Genomic DNA, 19,796 nt, shown 5'->3' with positions numbered 1-19,796 from the left:
AGAACTAGGAATTTATTGCTGTTGCTTTGTTTTTTTGAAGTTGTTTTATCTTTTTGTAACTGCTATACTTTTTTCTCTCTTTTTTTCTTCTGTAGCGAATACTATTAATGTCCATAAAGTCATTCTTTTTTGACATTACCAAAATTTGAGACTGGCACCCGGGGGAAACTTCAGTATTTTTCTCTACTAATCCTGCTTTGTTTTTCCTTTTTCTGTGATCCAACACTACCCATATTCTTCCATCTCTTATCTCAGTTTAAATTGAATATACCTTGTCAGTACTGATAAATAATTGAGAAGATTTTTCTAAATTTTAAATGTAAGAATAGTCTGGCACAGAAATACAGGACAACTTATAGCTTGGAAATTATAAATCCATTTTCATATAATGGGTTGAGTTACATATATAAAAAGTTAGTAATAACTTAAAAGAATAAGATTTTTCTAACACTCTTTCTTCAATGTTTAAAATAATATTAAAGACATGAAATTATTAAGTAATATTATAATACTGGAAGAGGTGTCTTCTACCGTAGCAGGCTTAGACAGATTTTTAAGTACAGATTTTTAAGTATATGTGCAAAGGATTGTTTTGTGAATTTTTTCTCATATCCAAAGTAAGTGTCCTTTAGCTGCAAAACAAATATGTTGTTTTCAATTTTAATTTGAAGAAAATAGCGTATACATCACAGGGTGCTGGTCTGTTGAGCTCAGACGCCTGCAAAGATGCACCTTTGTTAAACACTTGATAGTCTTTCTTGAACGCTGTTTATTTGGATTAAGTTTTGTGAAACCTTGCATTATTTTGCTGTAGTAGAAGTGCCTTCTGTTACTAGCCATTTTCAGGTTTATTCAGTGCAGAAAATGAATCTCTGTGGAACTGTTCTACATTATACAGTAAAGAAGGAAGAGTAAATACCAAACTTTAAATGATAAAGGCTGGTTAAGAGTATGCTTATTTAGGGTGATGATACCAATGTTTTTTCTAAACAGGCTGACAATTCATATGGATGAAGAACTTCGTGCCTTGGCTTTCAATACACTCCAAGCATTAATGCTTGATTTTCCAGATTGGCGGGAAGATGTTCTTTCAGGATTTGTTTATTTTATTGTGCGTGAAGTGACTGACATCCACCCAACACTTCTTGACAATGCAGTAAAAATGTTAGTGCAGCTCATAAATCAGTGGAAACAAGCAGCCCAAATGCACAATAAAACCCAAGATGCTCAGGTATATCTATATAAGGTCCTTTTGATGTTAAAACATACTTGGAATCTGAGTAGTGGGCTTTACTGGTTTTGTTAAGTAATAAATATTCAGCTAAATTTCTTACAGCACTTGAAGACTTCTAGATCTCTCATTTTAAATTAACATTTTTTATCAAAATAAAATTAGTCCCAAATTATTAAGTATTACGTGAACACTAATTCATGACCACATTTTGCTTACATTATAGGAAATATGTAGGAGTTATTAAACAGTAGAATTAAGCCCACTTTTTTTTACTTGCCAGTAGAAAGGGTCCAAATAATTTAATATCATAATTGTTTACAAAAGAGTATTGCTTGAGGTTTTTGAAATTTTGCTCTCATTGCATCATCTTGTGAGAAAGTGAAATAAAGATGTTCTTGTGGTATTTGTTTGGACTAAATTCAGAAAGGTAATAAAAAATGAAGTGACTAATATTATGTCATTCTCATAATGCAAAATTTGACCAGTAGCCAAAAATCTGAATATTTTATTATTAAATCAGCCGTTGCTAATAATGGAACTGTATCTTAGCTGTGTTTATTTTTTCTTTATTTGCTTAACTTCTGTGTTGTTTTTCTTAGCGTGGTGTATCCAATGGGGCTGCCCATACCCTTCCCCTGGAGAGGACCCTTTATTCCAGCGTATTCCATGTGGTGGAAGGCTTTGCTTTGGTCATCCTTTGCAGCACAAGGCCTGCCACCAGGAGATTAGCTGTCAGTGTTCTCAGAGAAATAAGGGCCTTGTTCACACTTCTAGAAATTTCAAAGGTAACAGTTGATGACCCATTCTTAGGCTGCCTGGTGAAACTGCGTTTATTTTGACATTCTTTGAGCCTGCTATGCTTTGTGTTTTGTAGAGTGATGATGAGTTGGCTATAGATGTAATGGACAGACTAAGTGCTACTATCCTGGAGAGTTTCATACATCTCACAGGGGCTGACCAGGTAGGACTGTTTTTATGTAAAGTTGCTCGTAAGATGAGGTAATTCTGTTAAGCTATGCCAAATAAATAGTATGTATTTCAAATGATAGCGTCATTATGTTCATGCTGATTTTAATAGCAGTTTATCACCACAAAAAGGCAAAAATCTGAGGAATGTTGTGAGGTTAACTCCACCATTGTAAACTTTCTGACTGATAGTGTGTTATCACCACCATATAAACACCGAGAGCTGTGTCTTTATCTGTTTTTTCTCATCTTGCTCACAGACTGCAATTTCTTAAAAGCAAAGGGCACTGCTTTTTTCTGCAGTAATATAGTGTCATAACAGTCAATGTGCCCTTTATGCACGATGAACGCTCTCATAACTGTCAGTGAATAACAGCTGAATTCCATACTTAGGTATTTATCATAAACTCCTAAGTATCAAGGAAACTTCTGATTTTAGGATTAGGAAACAAATTGGAATCCAGTAGTAAGGCTTTTAGAGTACAAATCTTTTGGAAGAATTAAATCTTTATGCGTGAAAGGGTCTTTTTCTAGGATTTGCTATTTCCTAATACCAGTTTGTTCACAAACAACATGTTTCTATAGCTGTTCACATTAAGATCTTCTGTAAAAAGCCCCATAAATTACTTTTTTCTCTGTTACAGGTATGCTTTTGACACTGATACTTTATTAGAAATATAACAAAAGATATTGTTGCTTAAAAGACATGAGTATTAAATATTTCCCCATTGTCTTTTCTATGCACACAGACTACTTTACTGTACTGTCCCAGTTCAATAGATTTACAAACTCTGGCTGACTGGAATTCCTCCCCAATCAGCCACCACCTTGATGTGGTCAGTCCCTCACATATTTGGATATTTGCACATGTGACTCAAGGACAAGATCCATGGATTATAAGCCTCTCAAGTTTCATGAAGCAGGAAAATCTTCCAAAACACTGCCCAACAGCTGTAAGCTATGCTTGGACATTTGCTTATACAAGACTTCAGCTGCTGTCTCCACAAGTGGATATCAAGTAAGTTTATTTCTAAAGTAAATACATTATATTATATTGAGTATTATTTCAAGATTTATCATCTTTGTAGTGTCATTATTGTTTCATAGAGGTAACATAAATTCTTGATATTGTCTGTGGACTTAATTCAGCTTTATATAACAAAAAATTAAAGCAGATTTATCTGCATAAAATATCTGCAGCTAACATTAATTAATGCCTTTGGCCATATTGTAGTTCAGCAGATTTGAATATAAAAGCATGCATTATTAATGTACAAGTCTGCTCTGAATAATTTATTCAGAGTTTAGTATGTTAACAGTTTGGGAAGTCATGGCATATGCATAACTGAAAAATAAATTCAGTAGAAAACCAAAGTAAAATGCAGTAAGCTTCATTTACTCCACTGACCTCTTCTCTTTCTTTTTTAATAGCAGCCCTATCAATGCAAAGAAAGTAAATACTACTACAAGCAGTGACTCCTATATTGGGCTCTGGAGAAACTACCTGATTCTTTGCTGCAGTGCAGCATCTTCTTCAAACTCCTCCACTTCCACAGGCTCTGTGAGATGTTCCCCTCCTGAGACGCTGGCGTCTACCCCAGACAGTGGTTATAGCATTGATTCAAGAGTAGGTTCTTCAAATACTTTCTGTAAAATCGTATCTAGTAGTAATTAAGGAAATGCTTTGTTTGCTGTTAAAGAGGTGGTTTTACTGTCATTAGACTTCTGTACTTTTGAGCAAATAGTCTCTCACTTCAATAACTGAAACAGGGACCTATTCAGGCATGATGTATCTTGTTGTATTTTCCCAGTCACAGATACTTTTTTGTCTTCATATCATCTTCAGATTATGGTTTTTTCCCCTCTTCTTTGCTTCTTATTGGTCATCTCATTTTTGGCTTCCTGTGAAAGATACAGTAGACATAAAGATAATTCATGGACTATGCAGCAGATTTTTGACAGAAGCAGCCTGTTCCACTTGTTTGTTACCAAGATACTTTCCCTAAGTCTGATAAACTATAGACTGAAAGCTTTGTTCTCTTTGAGAACAACTCAGGAGTCTAAGGAGTCAGACACCCGTAATCTACTTCTTCCCCAAGGAGGGCAGATAGATGAACATGCAAAGCATGTTCATGTTGTGTAATTCATTGTTATCTGACTAGGAAAACTCAGTAATGCAAGACATAGTTAATACTACTTTACTATTTCAGGAAATCTTTTCCATGTCAAAGATAAATTTCACTTTTTTCATTTTGAGTCACTGATCCGTTGTGAATAGACTGTGAAATTACAGCAGATGTTTTCATGTCACCACCTTGTGGTAGCTACTTCATTGTGTTTTGTTCTGGTTTTCTTCTTAGATTATTGGCATTCCATCCCCTTCCTCCCTCTTTAAGCACATAGTTCCAATGATGCGCTCTGAGAGCATGGAAATTACAGAATCTCTTGTCCTGGGACTTGGCAGGACCAACCCAGGAGCTTTTAGGTAACTGTTGTGTTTCATCTGTTTCTGTTCTAATTGGTTGCAAAGCTGGGGAATTCGAGTTCATTTTTTATTTTCTTTTTCTTCTTTTTTTTTCCTTTTAAGAATTTTTAAAAAGCTGTGACAACTGATTCTCATTGTCTTTTCTGGCATTTAGAGGCATGATAGAGATGGTTAGAGACTATAAGAATTTTATGTGGAGGTCATCCCTGCATAAAGAAAAAGAAGTTAGTAGAAAGAGTAAACAGCTTATTGGTATTTAAAGCTGCCCTTATCTGAAAGAACAGATTGTGTGAACTAATAACATTTGAAACGTTAATTGCAATCAAGTTTGTAGGAGTTGATAAACTCTTCTTATTGGTATTGTCAATTGCTCTTTATGAGGATGAATGAAGAGAGAGAACATCTGAGGGCAAGAAAACCTCCTGGGAAGGCCATTAGATGTTCTCTGACAGCAGCCAATCATTGCTGCTGAGAGATATTATGAGTTATAAAGTTGAGGTTGTGAGAGTTATTATGAGAATTAGAAAGTTGTACCATGCACAGCAACCAACTACTTCTTCAGAAGGAACCAGGAATTGCTAATACTGTTGGTTTTTAATAAGATGATGCTTCTCTCCAGTCACTTGTGTCCCATGTTATCCCAGATAAAAAGTCAATATTGATATTAATGCCAGGTCCTCAGTTGTCATATTCTGGTTTATATCCCTTGATAATCTTATAATTTTATATAATATCTGACTTTATTTGCTCCCAGGAGTAAAGCAAGACTTTGTGCCATGATGCTGAAGAGCTGCTTAACAGCTGTAAAGTGTAGAAAATGCTTTCAGAGATAATTTTACCAGAAATCCTTGATTTTTGAATTAGAAACAACTCATCCAGCAGGTTAAAAAAAAAAGATCTGATCCTCATCAGTTTTATAATTTCAGAATGTGGTTTTTTTCTATGACCAGCTTTTTTTCTCTGTCCAATGCATGTTCTCACACCAGATGCTAGCTGTAGCCTACTCCTCACCATTGCTGCTCTGCACTGTTTTGGTGTTTAGCTTTTGTGGTTTTAGGCACTGTTCCTCCCTACTTGTTATGTTTGCTCAGGAACTTTTTCCATTATTGACTATATACACGCATTCCACATATATTTATTAGAATAATATTTTTGTTTTGTGTAACTGATCATACATCATCAAACGCCTCTAAGTATCTCTTGATCTACATTGTAAACTGACCCTTTACTATATTTTAGCACAAAAAAGTTTCTTCCAAATTATTTTCTGTTTTCTGTCTTTGAAAGAAAATACATGACAATATATAACCATGCTTGACTGTCTTGTAAATGAGTACACCACAAACATTTGAAGTGCAGCATTCTGATCACCTGGACCCATTCTCTGAAGGAGGAGCTTTGCATGAGGTATCAGAGGAGTCAGTCATTTACCACGAAAACTTGAAGTGGTTTATGGTTTTGATATATCTCATTGCAGCAGCACAGGAAGTAGAAGAATGTGTCCACTCCAACAAATCTGGAGGCAGTAGTTACTGTGTTAACAAATATTAAAGTAAACAAAATATATTTTTACCTTAGTATTTTTTCTGTATACTTCCCTACTACTGATGTCCTTTCCCTGCCTCCTTTTTGGAAGTCATATGAGAATCTTAGTTTGTCAAAAGGAGCCAAGTAGTAATAAAGACTGTGGAGCTTCAGAACAAATGGGGAATGTAAGCACACTGTCAAAACCTATTTCAGTTTTCAAAGAGACTTGTCTAGCTTCTCTCAGTGTATTGTTACTGGACTTAAAGAAACAATATTAACAATTAAATGCATCATAAGAGCTGAAAGCACATTGTATGATAAGCTGCCAGCATTTTTTCCTCCCTAATGATATCCATTTGCACCATATGGCTTTGTTAAACTCTCAAGATGAAAATAAATGAAAATTATCTGTGATAGAAATAAGCCATAATAGTTGGAGAATGCAAATTTAGGGATAATTGTTCGGACATTAATTTAATAATCTGCTTTAAATTAGGAAAATATATTTCTAGGAAACTTTGCTTTTAAAAGCTACAGGTAAAGAAGGAAAACCTGAGGGTGTTTTAACTTCTGTTGTAACACTAGCTCTTGAGAAACATCTTTCAGTTGAGATGTTAATTTAATGTTTGTTTTCATCCTTTTAATTATTTTAATTCAGGGAACTAATAGAAGAATTACATCCTATAATTAAGGAAGCACTTGAAAGAAGGCCAGAGGTAATTAAATAATTTCCATTATACTCAGTACAGTTTTAACTGTCTTTTCATAAAGAGGAAGTGTTAGTTATTTTCTTTAATTTTTGCATGAAAAAACAGTCAATACAACAGATAAAAAGGTGAAATACTGCTTTTTTAAATGATTGTGAAGTGTTTGCATTAGAAGAGTTTCATGTTTGAGATCTCTGTTATTCCTGTATCAGAGATTTTATTTCAAATTATGAAAAAATACAGTAACCTTCTCCACATTCTTTTAATTTCTTTAACCTAATCATCATTGTTACTTTGTTATATCATCAGTGACATTCCCACGATTAGTGGTACCTATGACATAGAATTGAGTTTTAATGTAAACCAGCTTTGTTGGGGTTTGGTGGTGGTAGTGGTGGTTTTTAGTGAAAAAGGTCGTAAACTCAGCTGACTGCTCTAATGAAAATGATGGAAAGGAACAACATTTCTGTTTCAAAATGTTACTGTACTGTTGTGTGTTGTGTCAGGCTTGCATACAAATCCCAGAATCACAGAATATTTTGGGTTGTAAAGGACGTTTAAAGTCCACCCACCCTGACATGAGCAGGAACATCTTCAGCTACATCAGGTTTCTCAGAGCCCCATCAACCTGACCTCGAATGTTTCTACTGATGGGGAATCTCTCATATCTCTGGGCAACCTGTTCCAGAGTTCCACACCCTCATCATAAAAAAGTGTCTCTTTTATATCTAATCTAAATCCACCCACTTTTAGTTAAAAACCATTGCCTTTTGTTGTATCACAGCAGGCCCTGCTAAAATGTTTGTCCCCATCATTCTTAGAAGCCCCTTTTAAGCACTGAAAGGTCGTAATGAGGTCTCCCTGGACCCTTCTCTTCCCCAGGCTGAACCGCCCTAGCTCTCACAGCTTCTGTTCACAAGAGAGGTGCTCCAGTCCTCCGATAATTTTTGCAGCCCTCCTCTGGCCCCACTCCAATATACCCATGTCCTTCCTGTGCTTGTGGCCCCCAGAAGGCAGTGCTTCAGGAGGGGTCTCATGAGAGTGGAGCAGAGAGGCAGAGTCACCTCCCTGAAAATATGTAGGAAGACTGCCTTTTGTACTTCGTTGTTTTATATATTGCACTTAGTGACAAGAGGCTGGATAATACGTGTAATAGTACCTGGTATATCTCAGAGCTGCAAAAGGGAAAACGTTTGTTCACTGTCTGGTTTATTAAACTTGTTAGGAATTTTGGTAACTTATCTTAAAAGATTGGCACCTCTGATAACAGATGCCAGTTGTAGTACAATATAATAATGTTTTTATATTCTACTCTGGTTTTCTACTTATTTTTTCCTCTGCTTCATGTAATTTTGTGTTTCCTCTGATGGACAGAACATGAAACGGCGCAGGCGTCGAGATATTTTACGAGTACAACTAGTGCGAATATTTGAACTGTTGGCAGATGCTGGTGTCATTAGTCACAGGTAGGGGTAGCACGCATGAGAAGTTGTTGGTGTTCGTGAATTGTCACTGATAGACTTACGACTCAGTATAGCAAGCATGCAAAATTCATCAGTGAGTTTCAGTATACCACTAAATAAATAGACAGAGGGTTATAAAACTCAGAATTTTGCTGGCTTTCTAATCCTTCTCGCTCCCACGTTCTTTGTCACTGTGTTCTGTGTTTTATTTAAAATGTTACTATTCTCCATACTTTGAACAGGCAGTACATCATGGTTCCCTTTGGTTGTGTGTGCTCAAACATTGCACCAGTTGTGCAAATTGTAACTGTTCTGTGATAATTCAGGAACTTCTGCCTTACTTGGAGCGCTGGTGCTAGTCAGCACATCCTATGCAGAGAAAGCTGCTGCTCTTTAACATTGGACTTCTGAAGGATGGAGAATGTTAACTTGGTTATTGAGATTTTTTTTTTCCTCAGTTTACCCTACTTGTGTAGGGATACTTTAAAAGAAGTTTTGGCATATGTTTTGCAAAAGTCCCTAGCAAACTTTTTCCTATGCATGTGGAATTGTGTAAGAGCAAGTAGTCTAGGAGATGGTTGGCCCCTTCCTCTGACTGTTTGACAATGATACTTTGACATGTATTTGTCAGCCTTAACAATATATGTGTGAAATTCTCAATCTTCAAGTGTATTTCAGGATGTTGCCTCAGAAGCATTGCTGAAATGTCTACCAGCATGCTGATATTTTAGAGTCCAACTATTAAAACCATTCTTTCCCTTATATTTTAAGGTTCTCATTAGGGGAGGGGGAAGGGACTTCATGTTTGAAGATTTTAGTTAATATTTTTAACACTTGTCTCCAGTATGAGAACTAGTTCTGTGGAAGGATAAGTGACTTCAGATAATTAGGTTTGATTCTTAGTTTGCTTTCACTGGAGTTTTTTACTGTATTGGTGAAGTAGAAGCTGGATGAAGAAATTACTTTGAATTAAGTATTTGCAGTGATGAGGATGTCGAGTTTTTTTAAAGATAAAAAACATAATGATGTTTTTCAAATGTTGTATGTAATTACCATGCTCTTTGATTTTCTAAATTTTCTTTATTTGTTCAGTTCAAGTGGTGGCCTTGATAATGAAACACATTCCCTCAACAACACTTTACTTGAGTATGTTGATCTAACAAGACAACTCCTAGAAGCAGAAAATGAAAAGGATTCTGATACATTGAAAGATATCCGATGCCATTTTAGTGCCTTAGTGGCAAATATCATACAAAATGTTCCAGGTATGTAAAAATGTAACTTCTGATTACTGATTATTTAATATGCAGTATATTTAAAAAAACCAAAACCAACCAAACAAAAACTATACAAAAAGACACTAAGACACTTCTTATCTGAAGGTTCTGAATACTTTTATTAAAATTATTTGTGACATCAGTTTTGAGTATAACTTTAGCAGTATTAGCTTTAAGAGATTTTTGGTACTGTTTGGCAAAGTCCTGTTGATTTTCTATGTATTTGAGTTCTGTGTACTAATAAATAGCTTATTCTTGTACACTGCTGGCGTTAAACAGGGCAATAGTCAACCTACATCCAGGCATTATGGTGTTAAAATAATAGTGTGTCTTTACATGGATTTCCCTTTTATATTCATAGTTTGGGTCTGTTTGTGTTACATGCTTTATCCTAAAGAATTACAAGAGGAGTGTGTATAACTGTGTGCTTTTCTTACAGTTCACCAGAGAAGAAGTGTCTTTCCACAGCAGAGTCTACGCCACAGTCTATTTATGCTGTTCAGTCACTGGGCAGGCCCTTTTAGTATCATGTTTACTCCCCTGGACAGATACAGTGATAGAAACATGAGAATAAACAGACACCAATACTGTGCATTAAAGGTATTTTAACATTTTTGAATTTTGGAAATAGATTGTTATGTCAACATTATGCAAATTCAACATTAGGGCTTTTAGATGTGGTTTTCACATCCATGTTTTAGCCCCTTTTTTATTCCTTCTGCTTACATGTGTATTTATGTCAGTTCAACTTTTCTCATACTGTGACTATTACTCTTGCTATTGAAATTTCTTATAATCACTACTGAATGTTCACTTCCTGACTTTAGTTCTCATTTGCTTAAGTTAAAGGCTTTCATCTAAATGTACATTAGCAATGAAACTGGTTAGTAGTGTATTAACTCTTCAATATGTCAGCATTTTAGTATTGACCCTTCCTTGTATTTGAAAGTTGAGGAAAATATGATTTAATCATTTCTTGAATAAAATGTTAAAACATTTTTTGTTACCCTTGGTCTTTCTCTCTTAACAGGTTAGTATTTAGTTATCTGATATTTTAGTGGACTGAGTAAGAGCAATTCCTGTATCTGAGTTATTAAAATGTGTTTTTCATTGCTTTCCAAAGGCTATGTCTGCTGTTCTGTGTTGCGGCCCTGTTGCAGACAACGTTGGGCTTTCATCTGATGGCTATTTATACAAATGGCTGGATAATATTTTGGATTCACAAGATAAAAAGGTAATAAGAGCAATGTCAACATCACTTTGCAACTATCAGTGCCTCAAACACGTTTCAGTGAGTTTGCAGACAGATTTCCCTAAATGCTCTACTTAAGCTCAAAGCTGTTTTCGTAGTGCAGGGTTTTGCACTGTCCTTCATGTGTATTCACCCTGTTGAGGAAGGTGGTCCCTAATCAGACCAGAGAAACAGAATCGAAGAGGAAAGGACAAGGGGTGAAGCACTGTATATTGTTTATAAACTGACCAACCATGTTAAGTTGTAGTAGTAAGTCAGGTGTTCCACAAATTTAAAGGAGATGAGATTTTGACTATGAACTCTTGTGAGACTGTAGAGTTCCTTGGGTTCCTTTGGAGTTAGTAAGACCAAGCTTTTCACCTGAACAGCAAGGTAAGCTTTAAAGGCAGGACCTCTATTGCCCTATAATGCTAGGACTACATAAAAATACAGCTCCTGTGGGCTACTTTGTGTCCAGGAAAGATGCAAGTCTCCATGCAGATGTATCCCTTGTATCCCACTGGAATTCTTGCTTGTCTTTAAATGCTTCTATGTATCTAGTGCTTTCAGGGCAGTGTTCCAGTGCAAGACATAAAAAAGCTCAAGCTAGCCTTGGAACTGAAAGGGGGAAAAAAAGTCGGTAGAGCTCTAGTTATTTGTGTCAATAATTTATGACTGTGTGCAAGTTGAATAGTAAACACTGTGATAGAATAATCTGCTGCTACCTAGGCTATGTTGTCATTGGTTTTGGATGAAAAAGATTTTATGTTCCCAAAGATTTCAGCTTTCTTAAATAGTTGTTTTGTAAATTGGTGGTTTTTTCTACATTTTTAAATCTATATTTACTCTTCTCTAGGTTCACCAGCTGGGCTGTGAGGCAGTCATGCTGCTCTTGGAACTCAATCCTGACCAGAGTAACCTCATGTACTGGGCCGTTGACCGGTGTTATACAGGTTCCAAGCGGGTGGCAGCTGGCTGCTTCAAAGCCATCGCCAGCGTGTTCCAAAACAGGTACTGCAGCGTTTTTCAAAGCTTTAAAACTTCCATCTTCAGTGTGCTTTTATGTAGAACTGTGGGGCTTGCTTCCATAGAGACAAAAGATCATCACTGTTTGTGTGTCTGTGTTCCTAGAGAAACTTCTCAAAATGTTATTCTGTCCCCTGTCATGTTCCTTGTAAATTAAACTTGAATAAATTCAAATCTTAGAAAACCAAATGTAATTTTATTTTTTTCATACTTGTAATTTTTTTCCTAGGGATTACCAGTGTGATACAGTGACCCTTCTGAATCTGATACTATTTAAAGCAGCTGATTCTACTAGGGCTATCTATGAAGTTGCTATGCAACTATTGCAGGTTTGTAAGCTAATTCTGATTATTATTTTTTTTCTTTTAAAATAATAATTGTCCTATATATTTAAAAAATCTGGTTTTGTTTGATTGTCTTCAGTAATGAAATTGAAAAACAATGTCATTTTTTTTTCTTCTCTATTTTAGTACATAGTTAAACCATAGCACAAATAGACTTTCCTGAAGGTCTGTCTGTTTTCATGCAATCAAGACCTGTATTTTCATAATACCCACTTTTTCAAGAAACAACCTAAATCAGGACTCTCTTGATTTGGCCCTGAAACAGAGTGATACATAGCTCCATTTGTCCAAAAGCCACCTTAGAGAGAAGCAGATTGCTTCCCCAGCCTTTGCTGTCTGCTGGAGTAGCAGTCAGTTTTCTGATTTTTGCACTGTTACCAAACATTTTTTCATCTGTCCATGTGGAGAGATGACAGTGAAGATCTTGTTACCCATTTAATTTACTTTTGGATATTCCTTTCTGAGGTCATTTAGGGGTGAGCTTAAGGTAGCATTAGTGTTTAAAAATTTGTGCTGATAGTAGCTCAGACCTTAAGTCTTGGAGTTTTTTTTGAAGGTTTTTTGGTCAGCTAAGTTCAACAGTGAAATCCTCACTGAAGTCACACCCCTTATTGATACATCATCCCCATCTTTCTTCTCATGTGGACACTACTTCTTAAAATCAGCCCAAATTGATATTTAAAGTATCAGAGTGCTTTAGCCTCCTGCTGCATCTCTACCACATCAGAATTGTGTTGTTCCTCTCCGTGTCTCATAGATGAGCAAACATTGGTATTGTTTGGAGATGCAAATGTTAAATAGTATTTCGCGTTTCGTTATAGATAAATTTGTATTTAAAATGGTATTTTGTGAAAGCAGGTTTTGGAACTTTGGTTTTGGAAACTCATCAAGTAGAATGTATCTTAGCTAGTCTTCTATTAATTTACCACAGTGTTAGCAAATGCTGTAGGTGTATGGAGATCTGCACAGATAAGAAACATTAAATGAGAATAAATACATGAATTTAAGAAGTGATTTTTGTATAAAAATTTATATAGTAGCTCTATACTTAGCTTCAAATTCTGAACTTTACTGTTGCAGATTTTGGAACCAAAGATGTTCCGTTACGCTCACAAACTGGAAGTTCAGCGGATGGATGGGGTTTTGGGACAGCCTTCTCCTTTACCACATTTGTATTCCATGTCCTATTATCAACTGTCAGAAGAATTAGCAAGGACTTATCCTGAGCTGACACTTGCTATCTTCTCAGGTACAATTTTAAAACAAAACAAAAAACTTCATCAAGTCAAAAGCATTGTACAAAATGTGTCATTCTTATTTTTCAATAACTGATTTATATATAATTCACTAAAGTCAGAACACCAACATCATCATACTAAATAGAGACAAAAAAGCCTACTAAGTGACAATTTTGTTCACTTGTGTTTGAAATATATTCAAGGTGAAAGAACATGAATCAAAAATATTTTTATTGACTTTCTAATAACCATGGAAAATCACGTTATAGAAATAATTTGCAATTTAAAAAAAAAACATTCTTTCATTATTCTCTTTAGTGTGTTATTTATTGTAGATTGCTTAAATACATTATTCTGTAGCATTTTTAAACAGTTGCAGAATAGTAACCTCTTACATAAATTTAAAAAAAACCTACTAGGACTAATATAAGGAAGAAAAAATTTTAAGTGTTTTTAGTGTTTTTTTGCAAAACTTGGTACATTTTTATGCCATAGGTTTTTTAGTTCCCTCCTTCAATTTGAGGAATACATGTACACACACACACACACACACATATATATATTTATATATACACATCTTAATGTGATTTCTTCATCATACTGTTTATCAGCGGTGTCTTCAGTTAGCTCTGCTGAAGACTGTGGACTTTATCATTATGAAATAGCGCTAGTCAGCTAAAAAAAAAGCATCTGTATCAGCATGACATTATATCTGTATGGTGTGCTGGGCTCATGATTGTTGTTATCACCAAGCCAGTTCTCATTATTGATTTGGAATTCGTGTATGTACCTAATTTTTGAATGGCAGAAGTGAGTCAGAGAATCCAAACAGCTCACCCAGCTGGGAGACAGGTGATGCTGCATTATCTGCTGCCATGGATGAACAATATTGAGTTGGTGGACTTGAAACCTTTGCCAACCATTCGTCGGCAAGATGAAGATGAGGAAGATTCTCTGAAGGACAGAGAAATGATGGTGAACAGCAGACGATGGCTACGAGGAGAAGGCTGGGGGTCACCACAGGCTACAGCTATGGTTCTGAACAATCTGATGTACATGACTGCAAAGGTAAAATTAATTACTTACGTGCTTATCTTGTTTCAGTGGATTGTTCTGTTTAGGATGCAAGAAAATACTCTTCAGAGATACTATGTCACCAAGCTTTCAAGAGTTACTGTTCAGATTTGTGGAGGTGCTTTGTATACCCAAACTATACCCTACAGTTTTGAGGTATTCCAAGAAATATGTAATATATAACATAAATGTCGTAGTAATTGTTATGTATAGTGACAGTATATAACTAATGTTTTGTGATATAGATGTCTAGCTGGATAGAGAATACCTAACTGTCTGTGTACCTATGATCTCAAAGTGGAGTTTTGGAACCTGTCTGTCTTGCTACCTGATTGACTTGCCTTCTTCCTATCACAGCTACTTCCAACAGAGAAGTATTGCTCACATGCAATGCTCCTGTCAGTGAGAATCCTAGTGATGAGAGGTTTTTAACTATCAATTAAAAGCTCTTGTCAGTGCGTGGTGTCTGGAGTTTTATTCAGTATTGTCAGCAACTGGGAGACTGGGTCTCTGTTAAATTTCACAGAATTGTTAGAGTTGAAAGGGAGCTTGGGAGGTCATCAGAACCAACCCCCCTGCCAAAGGAGGGTCACCCTGAGCATGTTACACAGGAACTTTTCTAGGTGGGTTTTTGGCTTTTGGAGAAGGAGGCTTCATGACCTCCCTCAGCAGCCTGGTGCAGTGCTCTCCACCCTCTATGGAAAGAAATTCTTCTTCATGTTGAGGTGGAACTTCTTGTGTCTTAGTGTATGCCCATTGCTCCTTGTCCTGTAGCTGGGCACCACCAAGAAGAGTCTGGCACCATCCTCTTGGCCTTTGAGATATTAATATGCATTAATGAGACCCTCCCCTCTCAGTCTTCTCTAGACTGAAAAGGCCCAGCTTCCTCAGTCTAATGTATTATATATCAATGTGATATATAATATATACACATATCTTTAGATATCTTTTTATACAATTATATCTGTAGAGAAAAGCTATTTCCAGAGAATGTTTTTAAAAATACACATGAAAGAATAATTCTGGCACATTAAGAAGACAACAGTTTCCTGCAAGATTTATGTCTCTTTCTTCTAGAGCCTGTTTCACTTGATCAGTACAGATAATTTCTGAGTACAATGTTTTCTGATGAGGTTTTCAGGACATGCATTTATTTTGTTTTCTAGTATGGTGATGAAGTGGCTTGGTCAGAGATAGAAAATGTCTGGACTACTTTGGCAGACAGCTGGCCAAAGAATCTGAAAATAATTTTGCACTTCTTGATCAGTATTTGTGGAGTGAACAGTGAACCCAGCCTTTTGCCTTATGTGAGTATGTGACAGATTTCTCATTGGTGCTTATTGATATTTTAAAAAGCACTATGTCTAGCAGCAAAGATCACCAAAAAAAAATGTGAGGTAGGATTTAGAGTATCAAAATCTCCACCCTGTATTTTATGACCTAATACTAATACTATGAACAAATCAAATTCAGTTCTTTTGTTTGTGTTACTTTGGACATCTATGTCAAAATTACAGAATCGATTTGTCAATCAATTAAACCAATTAATTTGTCATTCATGGAATGCATGTAGGACTATATGAAGACCATCGACATTATTTAGTGATTAAATAATAAAAAATGTAAAAGAGTTACTAAAATTCTACATATGTCTTAGCATTTTATTTTCTTTTGTCTTAAAAATAAATCTTAAGAGTTTGATAGGTAAACTTGGATTAATTTTATTAAGAGTACGCACTGAACAATTTTTCCCCATGCTATACTTTAGTGTATTCCTAAAAAGCAGACAATACAGGAAATTGTAGATAAAAAAAACCAGATAATACAGGAAAATAAAGTGCCAGTTATACCCTGTAGAGCATCATTCTTTCATGACCAGTATTATACCAAAAAAACCCCACCAACCATCCCAAGCACCCTCTAAACCAGTTTTATCTTATGTGAAAATGTATGTGAGAGCACGGCAGGATAGCATGAAGAAAATATGATAATATGCAGGGAAAGAAATGGTATAGAACAGAACTGTGAAATATCAAAAAGAAATTATATCAGAATACATTCTTTCCTGTGTTGATCTCAGGTGCTGCTAAAACCTTAGTAAGAAAATCTTTAGCTTAAATAATTTTCAGAAGCATACTTTCAAACTTTATTGTCAGAAGACTGTAACTCAGAAGATTTACTTTCTTACTGTTGTGATATATTTCCCATGCTTCCTGCTATTGACAGCTAGGAAAGCAGCTTTGGTTGCTTTTAGAACTGGAGTAAGTTTCATGTATCTTTGCCTGCAGTGCAGGTATATACTGATTCTAACACATTGTGGTATTCAAATCTTTTCATATAAATGTATATATATTTATATATGTGTCTTTTATGGCAGGTAAAGAAAGTCATTGTTTATTTGGGTAGAGACAAAACAATGCAACTACTAGAAGAGCTGGTGAGTGAACTTCAGCTTACGGATCCTGTCAGTTCAGGAGTCACCCATATGGATAATCCACCATATTACCGCATTACATCCAGTTACAAAATCCCCTCTGTCACTTCAGGTAAGCATTTACTGACTTAACTCTTTTAAACTGTTATTATTAGTAATTATAAACATGCTGCTGTCAATCAGTTATGCTACTGGAGTGCATTTGTATATATTCAATAGGAGTGCAAGGTTCTGTTTCTAAAAAGCAGGTTAAAAGTTTGTTTTACAGTGTCTGCAGATTTTGGTGTACCCAGAGTTCTTCCTGAAGAACATCTGATAGGTTCACAAGGGACGAGTTTCTCTTAATGTGTGCATCAGACTTTGTGTTCAGAGACCTTGCACTGTTTACCCTCTCTAGATGATTTTTATGTCTAGTTAGTAAAACCATGGGGAAAATGTATGTAAGTCTAAATCCATCTATGTTATTGCATTTTATGTTCTGTTACAGACACAAACTGTATCCATAGGAATTGTTTCAAGAGGATTTAAGTTCACTTACTTAGGAAAATTTATCTAGAAATTATTAGCAATAGATCAATCGTCAAAAACCCCAAAAAGTGCTGAACATACCAAAAGTGTCTACCTCATATTTAAATCAAAGAACTTGCTGAGAAATGTGGGGAGAAGCAGTCTTGTTTTGGTGGAGTTTCCGTCGGTCAAATTGAGCTGCAAAAGACACAGATGTGGGGAGGGTATCCAAGCAAGGCCTTAACTTTTGTGCTGAAAATTTGTCATTATTATGAAGCATCTGGGACCTATCACATGGTGTTATCTGGATCACAAGGTGGATGCATTGGCACTTGTTCTTGGAAGGGTTTAAAAAATGTGAAAAAAATTCTGGGGCTCTTGCACTTAATGTAATTTAGAATAGCAAAGGCTGGAAGGGTGCAAAATTGCTTCCAATTTGGGCTGTCAGTTCGATGTGATGCTTGCAAATTGCTCCTTAAAGAAAATTGTTAAAAGCTTCACCACAGGCTATTAGGTTTTAATCCTTAATGAGTTTGTGGTCTGAATTAACTGGATAACAAAGTCCAACTACATTTTACAGATTACTGTGAGGTGTATAATACAGGAAAAGGGAAATAGGTGTCTAGATACTGCTTAAAAAACTTTCTACTTAATTTACATTGGAGAGTTAGAGATTCCTGGAATAGATAATTTTTTTCCAGTTAGCGAAATTATGGTAGCAGCTCACAATCCTTTATTGCACGTGAAAGTATGGCTCAGTTTGTATTGTGCCAGTTGCTGTAGAAGAGACCTGATTAGGGCTCTGGGCAAGGACCAGTAAATAAAGGTGATCTTGTAGTGCTTAAGATTACTTTTCCATTTTATTGATCAACCTTTTTCCTTGTCTCTAATTCACAGGTACCGCTTCTAGTAGCAATACAATGGTGGCTCCCACAGATGGCAACCCTGACAGTAAACACATGAAAGACAGTATTGAAGAGAAGTAAGTATCTCCTCAAAGAGCAGTTATTAGTTGAATTTCAGGAATTCCTTCTAGGTACTTTAAATACTGCCATCTCAGCAGCTCCAGGTATGTCTTCATTGCAGGGATTACATTCCATGTAATGGCATGCATGTCAACAGAACTGGAATACTATTTGGGATTAACAGTAGCAGCCTCAATTGTAGTTTGAACTCCAGTCCAGGTCAGGCATTGTATTGCTTCATCTATATTGTTGGTGGTTCCTAAAGTAACTACTGTTACACTGGACTGTGTGTGTTCACATGAGGGCAATTGTACTGTGAGGTGGGATTGGTGAGACACTGGAACACATTGCCCAGAAAAGTGGATGCCCCATCTCTGGAAATGTTCAGGGCCAAGCTGGATAAAACTCTGAGCGACCTGGCCTAATGGAAGGCGTTCCTGCCCATGGCAGGGGGGCTGGAACCAAGTAATCTTTAAGGTCCTTTCCAATCCAAGCAATTACGTGATTTTATGACTTGCAGATTGTTTTATTACCTCACTGGAAATGAACAGTGTCTATGAGTTGCTAGTTTATTTTCCTAACTGGGATATACCTTACAGCAAACTTTAAAATGGATTTCTCCCTCCCTAATTTTTGACCTATTTAAACATAATCTTTTGGAGAAATTTGGCAGACACTGTGAGGCTGGTGGAAAGCAAACAGTTGATATAGATTTAGTCAGGCTGTGTACTTGGAGCTCAGCAGTAACTGACTGTGGGCATGCTGTCATTTTGTGTTAATATGGATAGCTAACCTTCAAGTGAAGAGGGAGTGGAGGCTCTGTAATTAGCATGAGCAAAGTGTGCACGTCTGCCATTACTGTCGAGTGGCAACTATGTCGTAAGTTTGCAAATGAGTTTCTTTAATAATTACAGTTCTGATATAATTTCCCAGTTGGACATTTTCTTTCCTTCCCTAGGATAATTATGTCAATATAATTAGAATAGTAAACATATTGGGAGAGGCAACCCCAATACTTAAATTTAATTGGGGTGAGCTGTATGATAGTAAATCACAGAAATCTGGAAGGTGAGGTGTCGTTCAGAATTCAGCCTAGCAAGGCACAGACAAGGACTTGACTGCTGTGGGGGCTCAAGCTGAAGAAACTTGTGAAGTAATGAAGGCAGTTTGGAAAGTCTCTGTGAGTTTTGGCATATACTGTAGGGTTGTCTTAAACCTGCCCAGGGTATATGCTTCTTGATAAGATGTACCCTGTACATCTTGGACTTGCCAGGAGGAGAAAATTTTAGAAACTTACATGGAAACAGTTTGGAAATGG

The 19,796-nt window shown here is 36.1% G+C and overlaps 1 protein-coding gene across 4 annotated transcripts in view; it reads left to right on the top strand.

The window, feature by feature from the left end:
* The window catches only part of FRYL (FRY like transcription coactivator), a 161,872-nt gene that overhangs the window by 96,623 nt on the left and 45,453 nt on the right, over positions 1-19,796 (top strand). For all 4 annotated transcript variants that reach the window (XM_030947153.1, XM_030947152.1, XM_030947151.1 and 1 more), the window contains 18 exons: positions 994-1,231; positions 1,834-2,019; positions 2,109-2,195; positions 2,950-3,218; positions 3,632-3,827; positions 4,561-4,685; positions 6,871-6,928; positions 8,294-8,385; positions 9,475-9,647; positions 10,099-10,259; positions 10,783-10,893; positions 11,747-11,901; positions 12,146-12,245; positions 13,341-13,509; positions 14,307-14,566; positions 15,739-15,879; positions 16,950-17,118; positions 18,411-18,495. In XM_030947153.1, coding sequence (XP_030803013.1) covers positions 994-1,231; positions 1,834-2,019; positions 2,109-2,195; positions 2,950-3,218; positions 3,632-3,827; positions 4,561-4,685; positions 6,871-6,928; positions 8,294-8,385; positions 9,475-9,647; positions 10,099-10,259; positions 10,783-10,893; positions 11,747-11,901; positions 12,146-12,245; positions 13,341-13,509; positions 14,307-14,566; positions 15,739-15,879; positions 16,950-17,118; positions 18,411-18,495 — 2,775 coding nt within the window. The remainder of the gene's footprint in view (positions 1-993; positions 1,232-1,833; positions 2,020-2,108; positions 2,196-2,949; positions 3,219-3,631; positions 3,828-4,560; positions 4,686-6,870; positions 6,929-8,293; positions 8,386-9,474; positions 9,648-10,098; positions 10,260-10,782; positions 10,894-11,746; positions 11,902-12,145; positions 12,246-13,340; positions 13,510-14,306; positions 14,567-15,738; positions 15,880-16,949; positions 17,119-18,410; positions 18,496-19,796) is intronic.

This window comes from Camarhynchus parvulus, chromosome 4, assembly GCF_901933205.1.
Source record: "Camarhynchus parvulus chromosome 4, STF_HiC, whole genome shotgun sequence".
NCBI classification, from domain to species: Eukaryota; Metazoa; Chordata; class Aves; order Passeriformes; family Thraupidae; genus Camarhynchus; species Camarhynchus parvulus.
This window is presented reverse-complemented; position numbering and strand designations above follow the sequence as displayed.